The sequence below is a fragment of the Fragaria vesca genome, linkage group LG1 (genome assembly GCF_000184155.1).
Source record: "Fragaria vesca subsp. vesca linkage group LG1, FraVesHawaii_1.0, whole genome shotgun sequence".
Taxonomy (NCBI): Eukaryota; Viridiplantae; Streptophyta; class Magnoliopsida; order Rosales; family Rosaceae; genus Fragaria; species Fragaria vesca.
The window spans coordinates 15,422,523-15,440,087 of record NC_020491.1 but is presented as its reverse complement, the minus strand read 5'-3'; the positions used below and the strand labels follow the sequence as shown (position 1 = coordinate 15,440,087).

General features: G+C 40.4%; 1 protein-coding gene across 1 annotated transcript; it reads left to right on the top strand.

Moving 5' to 3' along the window:
- Window positions 1-16,195: 16,195 nt before the first annotated feature.
- Window positions 16,196-17,230, top strand: LOC101308717. The gene has a single exon (XM_004289345.1). The coding sequence runs from the start codon at window positions 16,196-16,198 to the stop codon at window positions 17,228-17,230; it is 1,035 nt and encodes a 344-aa protein (XP_004289393.1).
- Window positions 17,231-17,565: the final 335 nt, after the last annotated feature.

Here is a 17,565-nt window from a genome sequence, read left to right as displayed (position 1 = left end):
ATATATATATATATATATATATATATATATATACTAGGGAAGAACAAACTTACTCATCATTCTCGTCCTTGTTCAAATCAAACCAGTTCTTATAGTGATTCGCCACATTTTCATCCAAGAACTTCCATGTATCAGTGTTGCAGTTCACTTCATCAATAACAATACGATTTTGGACCTTACGCTCCACCTCCTTTGTTCTTTTTGCTGGCTTTAGCCCTTCAGCGGTGTCATACTCCCATTCTTCTTCTTTCCTCTTTTGTGCCCCTGATAGGAGCACAAAGTGTGACGTTCTTAATATGTTTATACCCTTTATTTACCCTTTGTTAACTCCTATTTAGTTGTTTTAGCTTTATATTTGTGTTTAGTGTAGAATAATTGCTTAATTTAGAAATATGTAGTTTTTAGTATTAGAATACATAGTATTTTCGGATTTGAATAATTTGGTGTTGAAATTGTGCTAAGTGTTGGAAACCCTTGTTTACTCAGGATTCCTGTCTTGATCAAGATTCCATCTTTCCTCGAAGCCTAGTCCATGAAGGAGAGGTCCAAACCAAGTCCAATATGGAGAAGAAGATCTAAATTCGGCAAAATTTCAAGAATATCCAAGCCTTGAAAATCCGGATTAAATCGGGAAAATTCCTGTGCACGTCTGTCAACTTCAACGGACTCTCCAGGACAGCTCACAATGAATCAGAAAACGTGCCAGATATGGATAGAGAGCTACGGGAGTCTAGTTTCCAAATCAATTGGAATCACCTCAATATATATTTTCTAGAGGGAGTTATGACGTAATTATTAGACGGGGGTCATTCTGCCGAAAGGGAGAAAAACTAGGAATCCTAAACCAATTTGGTTTAGGCTTTGTGGCCGACTTCTCTAGGGTTTTTCCTCTATATAAAGCATGACTTCAAGGATAGAAGATCATCATCAACCTGTGCAAATAACACCAAAGCCTTTGCTGAAACTCCATCAACCTCCAAACACCACAATCCGATCCCACCTTCAGCATTCGTCCAAAACACGTAGCCTAGGATTCCGCGCACTCGAAGAATAGAACAAGTAGGGATATTTTGAAAGTGTATTTCATCTTCTATTTTCGGATTGCTATGTGTTTGTTCTTGTTTTTGTTTGCTTTAGGTATTTGCTTAAGTATGTTTCGATTCTTGTCTATGAGATAGAAACACTTTTGAACCATGTTTTGAATTAAAGTTTTCAATTTTTAATCAATAATTTTAGGTTTTATGCCGTGAGTTTTATGTCTAAATACTTTAAGATTTTCGGTGCTATATTCCATTATCATGTGTAGTTGATACAAGTAGTTGATATTGCATGTGTTAATCATCCAAAGTTCGACTTTGATACACGTAGTTGATAAGTTGCATTGTCTTTGTTATTTCACCGATTTTCTACCTATGTTTGATTTGGACTTGTGCTTAAACACATCAAATTCTTTATCTGATACGTAATTGCATGATTAGTTTATGTGTGTGACCAATAAGTAGAGCATGTAGCCGAGCTTGTTGTGTCGCGATGTTGAATGAAACCCGTAGTCTAATTCTAAGTTGGTCTATGTCATAGGAACCACGTAGGAACTTATGTGCATATCAAATTTAGGTTGTATATTTGCTCACGGTGTAGACTTAAATGAGATTAGAGATTGTCTTCTTTATTCTTGCATGGTTGTTTGGTTGAGTTTGCATGAATGTTGGTTGATCACATGTATATATGTATAGAAGTAATTTAGGATTTATTATTAATGTTGTTCCGAAATCATAAAACCTTTAAACCTATATGCCTATTTCGATATTTACATTAGATTAGATGGATCTACCCTGTAGTTGGATCCCCGGTTTAGAACGATCCCTGCTTGCTTTATACTACGATTGATTTGTTGACAGGGTTAATTGATGCGTGTGCAAATACGTCTTATCAGCCCCACGCTTCTTCAGGTTGACGTCTCTTTCAATTGAACCAGTCTCCACAGTTTGTTTTGAACCCTTGTGCTTAACATATTTCTGGAGCCCTCCTGTTTGCTGTTCTTTATTCTTCAAGCTGGTTTCTTCATTCATTTTTTCGACCAAAGGTAAAAAGGATATTGCACTTATGCGGATATTGCACTTATGAAGAAAGTGGTTCCCAAAGGTAACAGTTGTCCGGAAAATTTCGACCAGATAAAAAGGATGTTGGCTGGCCGCGGTCTTGATCACCAAAAGATAGACGCTTGCGTCAATAACTGCTTCTTGTATTACAAAGACAACAAGGATGAAGTTGAGTGCCCACACTGCTACGAGCCAAGGTATGAAGCTTTCACTTCATCTAAGCAGAAAAAGCCCATTCCTAGGAAGGTTCTTCGTTATTTCCCGTTGGGTCCTCGTTTGCAACGTCTATACATGTCTTTCCATACGGCCAAACATATGAGATGGCACCAGGCAAGGCACCAGGGAGAGGAGAGGATAGATCCGGATAATCTCACACACCCCGCAGACGGGGAGGCTTGGAAGCACTTTGACCGTTCTTTTCCCGAATTTGCTGGAGACTGTCGAAATGTCAGACTCGGACTTGCAACAGACAGATTCAATCCTACTGGAAACATGAATTTGTCTTACAGAATTTGGCCTGTGATAGTATTTCCGTACAATCTACCTCCCAACATGTGTATGAGGAAAGAGTACAATTTCCTTACGCTTATGGTTCCAGGGCCGTGTTCTCCAGGAAAGTGCTTGGATGTGTACATGAGACTATTAATTGACGAGTTGCAGGAGTTATGGGAAAATGGACTCCCTACTTTTGAAAGGCATGGTCAAACTTCATTCATGATGAAAGCAGCTGTTATTTGGACCATCAGTGATTTTCCAACTTACGGGATGTTGTCTGGCCAACAAACTAAGGGGTACAAGGCTTGCCCGGTATGCATAGATGACGTCAATTCTGGTTGGCACGCCGACAAAATTTGTTTCTTAGGATCTCGTAGACATCTTCCCGAGGGTCATGAGTGACGGTGGGATGCTGATACATTTGATGGGACTGAGGAGCATAATCCGAAACCCCCAGGGAGGTCTGGTGAGTGGATTTTGGAGAGGCTTAACCAGCACTGGTTCGGATATTTGAGCACGAGTAAAGAAGTAACTGACTTGAATCCTCCCACGCATGATGACTTGAAGTATTGGACGCACAAAAGTGTATTCTTTGAATTGCCTTACTGGTCGACCTTGAAAATCAGACACAACTTGGACGTCATGCACATAGAGAAGAATGTTTGTGACAGAGTTCTTGGAACAATTCTGAATCTCAAACATAAGAACAAATACACCCTCAAAGCCTGTGTTGATGTTAAGATGATGGGTATACGCCCCCAGTTATGGCTAGTAGAGAGCAAAGAAACAAAAAAAGCCATAATGCCGAAAGCAGGCTACATAGTTCATCCTCAAAAGAAGGCAGAAGTGTTTCAGTTGTTTGGAAACGTTAAGTATCCTCACGGGTATGCAGGGAATATCGCTCGATGTATTAAGATGGGGGAAAATAAGATTAGTGGGTTGAAGACTCATGACTGTCATGTTTTGCTGCAACGTCTTCTTCCCGTGGTCATTAGACCGTATTTGCATGCAGAGTGATGTGATTGACACGTTAGTGGCTTTGTCAAAGTTCTTTCAAAGGATATGCGCTAAAGAGCTTAAAAAGTCTGATGTTCGGTCATTGCAAGAAGACATTGTGTACATCATGTGCAAGTTGGAGAGGATCTTTCCCCCCACTTTCTTTGACATCATGATTCACCTCATGATCCACCTTCCCGAACAAGTGTTGCTTACTGGTCTGGTATAGTATACTTGGTGCTATCCAAATGAGAGGTATGAACTCATATTTATTCTAATTAATCATCCTTTCAAATTAAGATAAATGGTATTTTAAATATTTATTATAAGAATTGCATATATATTTGTTTTGCAGGCAACTGGGGGATTTCAAGAAGAAGAACAAAAACAAACGTTTCCCTGAAGGGTAGATCACGGCAGCATACATTCAGGCTGAGTGCGTAACTTACTGCAGCGTATATCTCAATGATGAAGACACAGTGGGGGAATCATCTGGAGCGGGTAGTAGCCAGCAATTCAATTTATCAGTTGTTTCCAACGATGTTGAACCGTACGGCAGGTTAAGTAATTCTGAAAGATTAAGTATTGATGAGATCAAAGAGTCTCATTGGTGTGTCCTTCAACCTTGCGAAGAAGCCGAGCGATACTTCAAGTCCCTTTTGGAAAGGCAGTATGGTAATGAAGTCATACACAAGAGAGATTTTCCTAATTACTTCCCTATTTGGGTACCTTTCTATCGATCTCTATATATGATGTTACATAAATTAAATATATGTTGCTTTTTTATGTTACATAATGTGACAACGTTGCTCTTAAAATTGTTACAGATGATGCAAATTCAACAGGAGTTTCCTCCTTCTTACGACCCGGAGTTGCACTTATTGGCTGGAGGACCCTAAAGCCACAGAGTTTGTGCTGGATGTTTTGTGAACGGTGTTAAGTTTGTAACTTCAGAACGAGATGAAGGCCATGTCACCCAAAACAATGGAGTCACGGTTGAGGGTCTGGGTTTCAACTACTACCGGGTTCTTGTCAGTGTCATCGAACTAATCTACGGCAACCGTATGTCAGTCGTGTTGTTCAAGTGCAAATGGTTCAATACTGACCCAACTAGACGGAGGAGTATAATTCTGGATCGTGGCTTGTTATCAGTGGACTCAAACAGTGTATGGTATGAGAATGAGCCGTTTATTCTTGCCACTGTGTTTTATCTTGATGATCCGGCTATGGGTGAGGGTTGGAAAGTGGTGTAGGTGATGTCACATAGGAATATTTGGAGTGCAGCTACACTGGGAGGGGAGGATGATGAGAGTGGGCCCAGTGAACCAATAACAACTGATCAACCGAATGAACCATATCAAGAGGATTCTCCACATGTAGTCCTTGATACTGAGGATATTCGTGTCAACAACCAACACGTTCCGGCTATCATAGGTTACCTTTTAGTTACACCATCTAAACTGAACACGCTACCTCGCATCCCCAATCATGATGCCGACGGCTTCATAGATGACGAATACATAGAGGATGATGAGTATTCTGACCAAACTGAGGAGGATGATGATTCAGACAACTCGGATTATCATGAGTACGAGTAGTATATATTACGATTATTGTACGTCGTACGATTAATATATAGTATATATGATTACTCGGACGACTCTAATTATCATATGTATTTTTTGGGAACAAATATCAATTTATTTTTATTAATTATTTATTTTCGACGGTTTCTTCATTTTATTTTTATTTCGGTTTTTGTTGTTCTCAACCCAAATCCACCAGACTCTGCTGCCACCAAAACCACCGCACGCTGCCACCACCAAAACCAAAGCTCACCCCACATACCATCGATCACCAACAAAATAACACCGATTACCGCCACCAATATCCCAGATATGACCCGACCCAAATCAGAATTTAATTCAAACCAAACCTCCACCATCGTTGCCGTCGACTAACCACTACCAACACCCACCGCAAGTACCACAAACACCACCAACAACGAATACAACACCACCACCACCACCAACAACAACAACAACAAATTCATCAACAAACAACTCTAGATCTGAACATAAAATCCTTAGAACCAGTCCTAAAAAGATCCACAAATTCTATAGCTTTCTGGCAACTCGAATGAGCAAATAGAAGAAGATATGGACCCAGATCAATCGAGAGAGGCGAAAATGGGGGAGAGGAGGAGGTGGCGAGTCGGGGAGTGGAGGAACTAGATCGATCTAAGGAGTTGGAAGAGGGAGGAGAGGGAGAGGAGGAGAAGGGGGAGAGGAAAGAGAGAGGGATCAGAATGGGTTTGTTTCGGTGGGGAACAGAAAGAAAAAGTTATTGGGTGAAGTTCTTGGTGAGAGAAAGAAGAAGATAAAATGTTAGAGGAAGAGGGGAGTAAGTTAAAGAGAGCAAAAAATTTAAAAGGAAGCTTGAAATTTTCCAAAATTAAAGTTAGAAGTTAGAAGGTTAGAAGGCAGCGCTCGAATCAAAGTTAGAAGGCAAACAAGTAAGTGTATTAATTTACTGCCCCCAAGTAAACTTCTACTGGGGGTCAGTAAACTTCTACTGGGGGTCAGTAAACTTAAGAAAAGAAAATCCGACCGTCAGATCTGACCATCATGATAAAATACATGTATGGGAAAAAATTCAACTTGATCCCACAAGGTTAAGGGCTTGATCCGGACGGTCAATCCAGTAAGTCAAACATCTAAACGCACGGAAACGGTCATTGGACCTTCTAAATTACGTATTTTGGCTAGACCTTCAACTGAAAATTGTTTCAAATCGATGAGACGCAACGATTCGTATAAAAATTTTACGGAAAATAAGCACCGAAGATAGGGCTACCCATAAGGAGAAATAATGAAAAATTGCATTGACCGCAACTATCGGCACCGAGACTTTACCGGAATACCGTGATTTTTCAATCGTAGAAGTATTTCACCATTCTGGTCATATCTTATTTCACGACTTTTTTGTGTTTGAAGGTTCTACGTATAGTTGTTTTTGAAACAGAACATTTACTTAACACTTGGTAAACAAGTTATACAACATTAGTAGGCATGTTGTGATTGTGATGATCAAACTTGAGAAAATAAAATCCGACCGTTAGATCTGACCATCATGATAAAATACATGTATGGAAAAAAATTCGATGTTGTGGTCTCAATTATTTTATTCCCAAGTCATCGATGCGTATTTTGTCAAGTAGGGACTACTATTGGTTTTGTCAATCTTTCCTGTGGAGAGTCTGATTATATCTATAGTTATTGAGAATATATGGGGTCATTTGATGATTTTATGCATGCCACGTAAAATACACCTTCAAACCCAAGCTAGTACATAACTAATTAACAACAAAACAAAGGGTAGAAATAAAACGATCCATTACGCGTCAAGTACCATTCCGTGACATATAGAGTTTTTTCATAAGTGGGACTGTGGGAGTTCAGTTTTGAGTTCGGCTTACGATAAATTAGTTGTGTCCGATAGAAAAAACAATCCATTACGCCTTAAAGAAAATCAAATGAATATAGTTTGATCCAAGTAAACTAGTTTGTATTCGTAGAGTATTGATAGTTTTCTACGGAGTCTAGTTTCACCTGTAAAAAAATGCTTAATGCTACAAGGTGGGTATACTTGGAATTTCATAGCTTATGCTTTAGCTAGTATAGGATTTGCAATTCTGCAAGACGATGTTTTCTGACTACCTTACTGGGGCACGTCGTCTTTGTATTGCTTGCTCTGATTTAAATGGAATTACCTTTTGATCAAAAAAAAAATGTATTATACAATATAGATTTTTCCAGACCAGACTCGATCATTTTGACAAGTAATCATTGATGACAATATATAGACAATAGTGTTCACATGATCACCAAGTGACCAAGGAAATCATGTTCATTTACCGTTGGATGTAAATTCAAGGGTAGAAAATAAAACAACTTAACTTTAAAATAATACTTTCCACCCTTAGATTTACATCCAACGATAATTAACCATGACTTCCTTGGTCACTAGGTGACCATGTGAACACCTATAGAACTCACAGAAAATAGAACCCAAAGCATAGGAACTAAAACGTAAATATATCCATTTGACATTCCAACACGTGGTGTGGGTCTTTAGGCCGAATACACTTTCGGCCCTGAGACGTGGGCTAAGCCCACTATTTGATGGACCAACTGACGCAAAGCATCCTCCTCCTCTTGAGGGCATTGGATTCCGAAGACTTGTCGTTTTGTAACTTGGATGAAGACTAAGGGAAAGTTGGAAATTGACAAGTCGTCACGGCAGGGGCATATACGACCACATCACTCTAGCAAATTGACCTCCCATTCCAACAATGTCACCATCACTGTCATGTTTTGTTCTTCATTTTATGATCAAATCATTGATCCCACAAGGTTAAGGGCTCGATCCGGACGGTCAATCTTGTAAGTCAAACCCCTAAACGCACGGAAATAGTCATTGGACCTTCTAAATTACGTATTTTGGCCGGACCTTCAACTGAAAATAGTTTCAAATCGATGAGACGCAACGATTCGTATAAAAGTTTTATGGAAAATAAGCACCGAAGATAGGGCTATCCATAAGGAGAAAGAATGGAAAATTGCATTGACCGCAACTATCGGCACCGAGACTTTACCATAATACCGTGATTTTTCAATCGTAAAGTATTTCACCATTTTGGTCATATCTTATTTCATGACTTTTTTGCATTTGAAGGTTCTACGTATAGTTTGTTTTTGAAACGGAACATTTATTTAAACACATAGTAAACAAGTACAACATTAGTATGCATGTTGTGATTGTGATGATCAAACTTGAGAAAAGAAAATCCGACCGTCAGATTTGACCATCATGACAAAATACATATATGGGAAAAATTTCAACTTGATCCCACAAGGTTAAGGGCTCGATCCGGACGGTCAATCCCGTAAGTCAAACCCCTAAACGCACGGAAACGGTCATTGGACCTTCTAAATTACGTATTTTGGCCGGACCTTCAACTGAAAATAGTTTCAAATCGATGAGACGCAATGAGTCGTATAAAAATTTTTCAGAAAATAACCACCCAAGATAGGACTACCCATAAGGAGAAAGAATTTGAATAATTCGTCGCCTAATATTCCTAAGGCGACGGAAAGGCCACTTTCCGTCGCTTAGGATACACAAAATATTAGTCATGTTTCAAAAATTTTATGTTACTTAGGCGACGGAAATTGTATATGTCGTCGGCTTGGTATACCAATGCGACGGAAAATACATTTTCCGTCGTCTAGGATCCCAAAATATTAGGCGGGTGAATTTTGCGCTTTTTTTTTCCCCCGAAATTTCGTATTACTTAGGACACGAATAAATGTCTTAGGCGACGAAACCTAATTTAAAACCTATACTAACTCCCTTGCGCAATCCACAATCCCTAATTAAATTCACACCCACAATTCCTAAATCCCACTAGAGTCGCGCCACCAGAGCTGCGCCACCAGACCCCATCCACACATCGGCCACTGATTAGAGTGCGCGCATCCACCCACCTCCACCACTCATCGCCACCGCATCCACCCGCCACTCTGATCTCTCTGCTCTCACCTTCTCACCTCCGCTACGTTCTCTCTGCTCTCACCTTCTCACCGCCGCTCCTTTTGCAGGTCCATATTCTCTCTCTTCTCAGATTGATCTTGCTTGTTACTTCTGAATCGTAAACAAATTCGTTGATCGTGTTTCATTATTATTATTATTATTTTTTAATTATCAAAAAAAAAAAAACCAATATCACATTGTATCTTCTGCTTAAGTGGCTCATAGCTTTTGTTAATGTTTTTTGTATCACCAATGCATGAAGTCTAAAAAAAATAAAAAAAGTGAAGAAATACAAGTGGTTTGATCAACCTATATGCTTTTCTATGGACAATTTTTCATAATCTTTATCTATTACACACTCATTTACTAACAATTGTGTGTTATTCATGTGCAAGATATGGTGATCATGGGGAAGAGGAAGGGTCGAGCCACTAAGACCAATTGCTTTGATGGAGTCAATACGGCAGACCGTCGGCTCAGCTAGCAGTAGCAGCCATCCTAACCCCATGCCGGCTGAGACAGTACCACCAGGGGGTCCCCCCTTGATCGCGCGGCGCCCTATAGTTGACAGTTGTTCAACGGGATCTCAATCGGCGTCTGTAACCGCAACCGAGACTGCAACCGCACCCGAATCTGCAAGATGCATCGTCAGCAGCGCTCGAATCAAAGTTAGAAGCCAAACAGGTAAGTGTATTAATTTACTGCCCCCTAGTAAACTTCTACTGGGGGTCAGTAAACTTCTTCTGGGGTCAGTAAACTTATAATGGGGCTTAGTAAACTTGCAGTACTATTCATTTTCATGCCACTTACACACAACAGATATCCTCTTCTATATATTAAGTATCATAATGTATTTTCACTAGGGGTCAGTAAACTTCTACTGGGGGTCAGTAAACTTCTTCTGGGGGTCCGTAAACTTATAATGGGGGTTAGTAAACTTGCAGTACAATATGTCTCTTTCATTTTCATGCCACTTACACACAACAGATATCCTCTTGTATATTAAGTATCATAATGTATTTTCACATGTTAATTGTAGCCCCGGCCCCGAAAAAGAGGCGGGGTTTTTGTTCTGGAAAGAAGGCGGAGGATATCGTTCAATAAACGGGGCAGAAGATCAAGCTGGAGTATTGCCCCCGTGTAAAAGGCCCTAGCGTCAGGGGGATAAACAGCTTGGTGGCACATGATATCGGTTGCGCCAAACGGAGTCTGGTGGGAATGAGGGCAAGCACGTTCTACGACCTTGATCAGACTGAGAAGTGGAAGGTGTGGAATGCAATGTCGGTAAGTAACTGACCGAATTAACATCTCTCTGTTGATAAAATTTCATGTCTAAGGATATGTTTGCATAAGGAGTTTTCTTATAAAGTGAAAATGTTATGGCTATGTGTAAAGTATGATTGAATATGTGTAAAGTATTGTGTGCTGATATGAATTGAAAGATATATTTTGTGATAATAATTAGGTGTGTTAATTTTTTAATTTTGTTTTTTAGTGCTTAACATGGGAATTTTTGATTTCTTTCTTACTTAGCCGAAGTACGAGTGGGATGAAAATGATGAGGCAATGTTCAATTGGATACTGATGAGAGCACAGGAGAGGTACAAGGACTGGAAGTACTAGTGCCACAAAGCTTATCTGAAGGAAGGGTCCTCTGGCATGCCTTCAGATTTCATTGGGAAAGAGGACCAGTGAGACTTTCTATGCCAGCACTTCGAGTCAAATGCGTTCAAGGTGATTTTTTAAATTACCTTCATTGTTTTTTATTTTTATTTTTAAATTACATTCATTGTTTCCCTTGTATTTTACTAATCTATTTAACATTTTTTCGTGTATATATTAGAGACTCTCCTTGGCAAACAAACGGAACCGTGGGGAGAAAACTATGCACCACCACACCGGGTCTTCTCCTATCGTCTACACAATGGAGGAACTCAGAATACAAGGGGAGCAGCTTCCAATTATCAAAGGTTTTGAGAATACCTATGTCAGGGCCGATGATGAAGATACGACCAAGAAATATGTAAGTGTCTTTCCTTTTACTTTATCTAAGCTTAGCAAATGCTTCAAGCATGTGTAAATCCGGCTATTGGTATATATATGAGACCAGTAAGTTGAATGTAGGCACTTTCCTGCTTCTTCCAAAACAAAAAAGAAGTGTGATTATCACTGTCATTAATTAATATGTATAGTTTTAGGGAGCAATAAAGTTGTTTACTACGGTGCAATAAAGATGTTTATTAGGGAGATAATGAATTGCAAGTTTACTGACCCCCAGTAGAAGTTTACTGGGGGGCAGTAAACTTCTACTGGGTTTACTAGGGAGCAATAAAATTGTTTATTAGGGTATTTGTTGTGTGTTGTGGCCATGAAACTGAAAGGGAGATAATGAATTACAAGTTTACTGACCCCCAGTAGAAGTTTACCAGTAGAAGTTTACTGCAAGTTTACTAGGGGCAGTAAACTTCTACTGGGTTTACTAGAGGGCAATAAAGTTGTTTATTAGGGTATTTGTTGTGTGTTGTGGCCATGAAACTGAAAGGGAGATAATGAATTGTAAGTTTACTGATCCCGAGTAGAAGTTTACTGGGGGGCAGTAAACTTTTTCTGGGTTTTTTAGGGAGCAATAAAGTTGTTTATTAGGGTATTTGTTGTGTGTTGTGGCTATGAAACTGAAATGGAGATAATGAATTGCATGTTTACTGACCCCTAGTAGAAGTTTACTTGGGGGCAGTAAACTTCTACTGACCCCAGTAGCTTCTCTGTTTATTATGCAACCAGTAAACTTTATTATGGAAACTTTATTGATGTATTTTAAATGCATGCAGAATGACATGGTTGATGAGGTCAATAAACGAAAGGATACATTTAAGGAACAACACCCTGACGCGACGGAGGAGCAGATTATGGAAAGTGTTCAGTCCTAACAAATTGAGGTGTTGGGTACGGTGCTCAAAACTCGCAAAGGAAAGGAGATAAGAGGGATGGGACGAGGAGGCGAGCGCGACTTGAGCCATTTTTCAATTGGTTCCACTTCACGTAGTCGTCCTCCTAGAGTTGTTGAGCAGCAACTCCAAGAGGTGTAGCAGCGCTATGAGCAGAGACTAAAGGAATCAGAGGATCGTGCCCAGCAGCAGTTAACATAGGTCCAGCGGCGTGCCCAACAGCAATTCCAAGAGGTCCAGCAGCGTGTCCTGCGTGCTGAGTCTATGTATAGTGTTGTGCAGTCCCAAGTTGCAGCCTTATATGAGCACCTAGGTATGCCACCTCCTCCTCCTCCACAGTTTTCTCCTCCACCTCCAGATGCTTCTCCTCCACATGTTTCCCCACAAAACAATGATGATCTAGGCGACAATATAGAATTGGACAACGGACGTCCTTAGAATTATTGATTTTGTAGAAGATTCATAGTTTAGCTACATTGTATGAACAATTTTCTACCTAGCTAGTTAATTCATTAATTATTTTGTATATATGAATAATATTATTTGTCCATCTGTGATCAATATATGAAAAATGGTCCAAATCCAGTGCTTCCGGTATATATGTATATGTATGTGTTTCATTATTGTTACTGATTTGTAATTTTTAGAAACAGTGAAACCCAAAAAATAAAATATCAAAATTCAGTGTTTTTTCAACCAAATTAAAATCTCTTAGGCGACGGAAACAGAAACCTTCATTGCCCAAGATATTTGTCCTGCACAACGGAAACACTAAACTTCGTCGCCCAAGATATTTTTCTTGGACGACGGAAACACTAATCTTTGTCGCCTAATATATTTTTCTTGGACGACGGAAACACTAATTTTCGTCGCCCAAGATAAACAACCGAAGCCACGGAACAGTAACATTCGTCTCCTAAGATAAAATACCTAGGCGATGGAAAGAGTGATATTCGTCGCTTAAGCTAAACAATTTGTCCGACAAATATAAAGATTAATCGTCGACTAAGAACAGATACACATTCGTCAGGCAAATGCTATAACGACGAATTTTCCGTCGCTTAAGAACGATCATATATTCGTCGGTAAACATATATACCGACGATAGTTCCGTCGGTTAAGAGGGATTTTGTATCCGTCGGCTAGGAGTTTTATCGACGATTCCGTTTGTCGACAAGGCAGGTAAGTGTCCGTCGGGTTGGATCGGTCTTAGTTGACGACTAACTTATTTTCCGTCGCCTAAGTTTCTACCTCACGACACCTAGGCGACGGGACTTAGATGACGGATAATTCGTCGGGCAAGATTGTAATCGACGGATATGCGGTCTTAGGCGACGAATTGTTTCCGTCGGCTAAGTCGATATTTCCACTAGTGAGACTAGGAAAGCTTCAAAGTTTCAAACATTGAATTTGTAGACTTCTTGCTATTTTGGTAGAAAGTTATCAACTGTGGGTTTGAGGAGAAGACTATGTAGAATGGTGATATTTATCATCACAATGTAATACCCTAGATTTTTCCATATCAATTTTCCTTGTATTATTTTCGGAATTAATGAAGGATTATTTATAGAAATTCTTTAGTTTATGCGAAGTTGAAGTTTCGGGAGTTTATTTTAAAGTGCCTTGACTTTTAAGAGGCCAAAAGTTGACTTTATTTTTCGTAAGTTATTTTCGAAAACTTCCTTCACGAAAGTTGTAGATTTTGGCGATACGAGTTCGTAGACACGCGGCACGTGTGAAACGGATGTCGTATGAGAAAGTTATGGTTAGAGGAAGTTAGCTTCCGGGTTTAAAAACTGTATAAGTAGAAAAATATGTGGGAGTGTTAATTGGAAACCCTAAAGTTAGTTTTCCCTTTTCACTATCCTCTCTCCCGAGCTCCCCCGAACTCTCTCTATTCTCCTGTCGAGTTCTCTCTCATCCGGCCACCAAACCGGACGCCACCAGTCCTGTTCGACTCCCACAGCCGTCCTCTCCATTTCTGGAGTAGTCCCGCCCGTCGTCTGGAAGCCCCCACGAAGCAGCAGAGCTGTTGCTATTCTGTTGGAAAGCCGCCGATTTCGACGCCGATTTCGGCCAAGTTTAGGTGAGTCTTGCTCTCCTCTCTCTAGAGATGTTTATGCCTCTTTGGTGACCTAGAAATCAAGTATGGGTGCCGGATTTGCAGGTTTTGTAGTTAGATTTCGGGTTGCTGTTTCGGGACAGTTTCCGGCCGGTTCCGGCCAAAATTGGTTGAAGCCTCAGGTATTAAAGTTGTTCACCTTGCTTCAAGCTTCAACTTTGCTGTTGTGAGTTTTCTCAAAATAGGAAGTTTGTAGTGGCACGTGGGGCCCACTTGCCGCCGCCTGTGGTGGCGCGTGGCAGTACGTCCGGCAGTGGTTGTGGCTTAGTTTGCTATGTTTTAGCTAGCTCTTGCTGTGGTGAGTTTGTGGAGATGTAGAATTTCTAGGTTGTGAGCAAAGTTTGTATGTTAGGACTTTAAGTTTGTTATTAGGCTTAGTTGAGGTTTGAGTTAAGGTTTGAGGATTAGAGGCAGCCATTTTGGGTCGCTAAGTTCGACGACTTTAAAAAATTGTCCTCCCTTGAACTAAGGGTTAGTTTAAGGATATTGTGTTAACCTATAATATTTTAGTTACTAAGGTTTTAATTGTGTTATTTTAGGTGATTTGTGAAGTTGTGTTTTGGCTTGCTATTGTCGTCTTGTGGAAATTGCAGTTATTATGGTCATGTGATGATGATGTTGGATTTAATAATATGCTTTTAATTATTTTTAAAAATATATGAGCTTGATCGCCAACGGCTCATAGGTAAGATAAAACAACTTTTCCTTATATGCTATTTTTGAGGTTCATGTGATCATAATTCTATTGATTATTGATATATTATCCTTGTGAATATCTATATTTGTTCATGTAAATATATCTATGTGGAAAGATATAATTTATGATGTGATCTTGTGTTGTTGATGATGATGTTGTGATAATTGTGAATTGTTGGATAAATAGCCAAACCGGGTTCCAAGCTTTTAATCGGGTGATTAGTTGCGGTTAAGATGCTATTTATCATTTTTTGTGTTTTGATATTAAACAGTCAAACCGGGTTCTAAGCCTTTGGCCGGGTGATTGGTTGCGGTTAGGAATAGAGCTTTAGTCCGTCTGTCAGTGTAGGTCATGGGAGATACTGTATGGTATCTGGGACCCATGGGTACACATTTTGTTGTTGTACATCATCAAGGGTATTTATTATTACCTAGGACTCATGGGTACATGTTAATTGAAAAAGCGTTGGATTTATGGATTTATGGATTTACTTATTAATATAAATTGCTCTTGTGATAGAATTGGTAATTAGAGGTTTTGGTGTTATTTTGAGAATTACTCATACGGGCTTTTTAGCTTACCGAGTTTGTTGTTTACAACCCGGTGCACCAATTCTTGGTGTAGGGGTTAGACCTACATGTAAGGATCAGCAGGATTGAAGCGGAGGCTTAGTGGCAAGGTTTTGATGTATATTGTATATTTTTATATTTGGGGTAGACTTTATTCAAACTCATGTGAGTGGTTTCATTTTCTTGATTTTCAAGTTTATGTAAACAAGGAAATGTAATATTTAACTCGGTGTTGAGTAGTGTGACATTTGCATTTCCGTATTGAGTTTTAGTTTTTTGAAGTTTTTTGAAAATAGGTTTTGGGATTTAATATTTTAAGGTATATCATGCATGCCCAAATTTTTGAAAAATTATCTTTCGAAAATTGAGGCGTGACAGTTTGGTATCAGAGCAAGGGTTACATATTTGGGGATAATCAATACTTCGGAGTGATGGCTCGACTGCAGCGGATCACCATCATAAGCTCTTCGGTATTGATATGTCATTGGGTATGTGAAGGGTTAGGTGTCACCTCTAGGTCGATAGGATGTCGGAGTAGAGAGTACTCTGTTAGTGGGATTTTGAATCTTTGTGTTCCATTTTGAGTTAGTGCCTTGGTTAATAAATGTCGCATTTGACTTATACTTTGGTTTAAGTTTTATGCATGAATTAACTAAGGTTTGCTTGCTTCTTAGGTGATGGATCCTCAGCGAGGGAGAGCTAGAGGCCGAGGTAGGGCCAGAGGGGCAGGTGGGGCCAGAGGCAGAGGTAGGGCTCCACCTGTGGATGACTTCTTTGAGGAGGAGGTAGTGTTGGAGGTGCATGTGCCAGTTGTGGTAGATGATGGTCTACGTCTGGCTAGGTTGGCTCAGGGTATCATCAGGTTAGGAGTGCCTTCCTTTCTTGGAGGTACAGACTACCTCGTAGCTGATCATTGGATAGAGGACATTGAGACATACTTCACCATGATCACATGTACGGAGATTGAGAAGATGCGTATTGCTACGTTTCTTCTCAAGGATGAGGCACGGGCATGGTGGAGTGGGGTAGAGAGATCTCAAGATGTGACCGCCTTGCCTTGGGAGGGGTTTGTTCAGCTATTTCGGGAGAAGTATTTTCCTGATACAGTGAGGGAGCAGTTGGAGCTTGAGTTCATAGCTCTGGTGCAGGGCATGATGAGTGTCAGGGATTATGAGGCCCGGTTTTCTCAGCTGTATCGTTTTGCTAGAGAGATGGATGCAGTAGATTTGGCACAGAAGTTCATTTGGGGTTTGAGGCATGAGCTCTGGAAGTTGGTGACTTCCCACCGGTTTGCTACTCTAGCAAAAATGGTTGAGAGTGCCCTTGCAGTTGAGCAGGAGGAGACCATACATGAGATAGAGAGGCAGAGAGATGTTCAGGGGAAGGGCAAGGCCCTGACAGGGAGTAGCAGTTCAGGGGACCACAGAGGTGGTTATGGGAAGAGGCGGCGGACTCATCAGCTGGCCCCAGCTAGAGCAGTAGTTGCACCTATTAGGCAGGCAGCACCCTTGAAGTGTTTCAACTATGGTGAGCCGGGCCACTTCTCTTCGGCATGTCCGAAGCCCAAGAGGCAAGGATGCTTCACTTGTGGGCAGGCAGGCCATTTTGTCAGGGATTGCACCCGACCTCAAGCTGGAGGGCAGGGTGTTCAACAGAGACCATTACTTCCAGCACTAGCCAGAATATATGCCATTGGTCAGCGTGGTGCATGAGCGGAAGGTACCATTCTTGTTTATGATCTGTTTGCTTTGGTTTTGTTTGATACGGGGGTAACCCATTCCTTCATATCTAGCTCAGTGGTGTGGGCATTAGGCTTGACTTCGACACCGCTTACTAGATCTTTATGTGTTTCTTCGCCTCTCAGTGTTTCTATTGAGCTTGGCACTTTGTGTGAAGCATGTCCTATAGTAATCAGTGGTATAGAGTTCCTTGCTTCTCTCATTGTGATTGCAGACCGCTCCTATGATGTGATTTTGGGAGTGGAATGGCTAAGGCCAAACCATGCTTTGATTGACTGTTTTGATATGGTGGTGTCATTCCACTTTCC

Coding starts and splice junctions, on each gene's coding strand:
- LOC101308717 (XM_004289345.1), top strand. CDS start 16,196: ATGGATCCTCAGCGAGGGAGAGCTAGAGGCCGAGGTAGGGCCAGAGGG.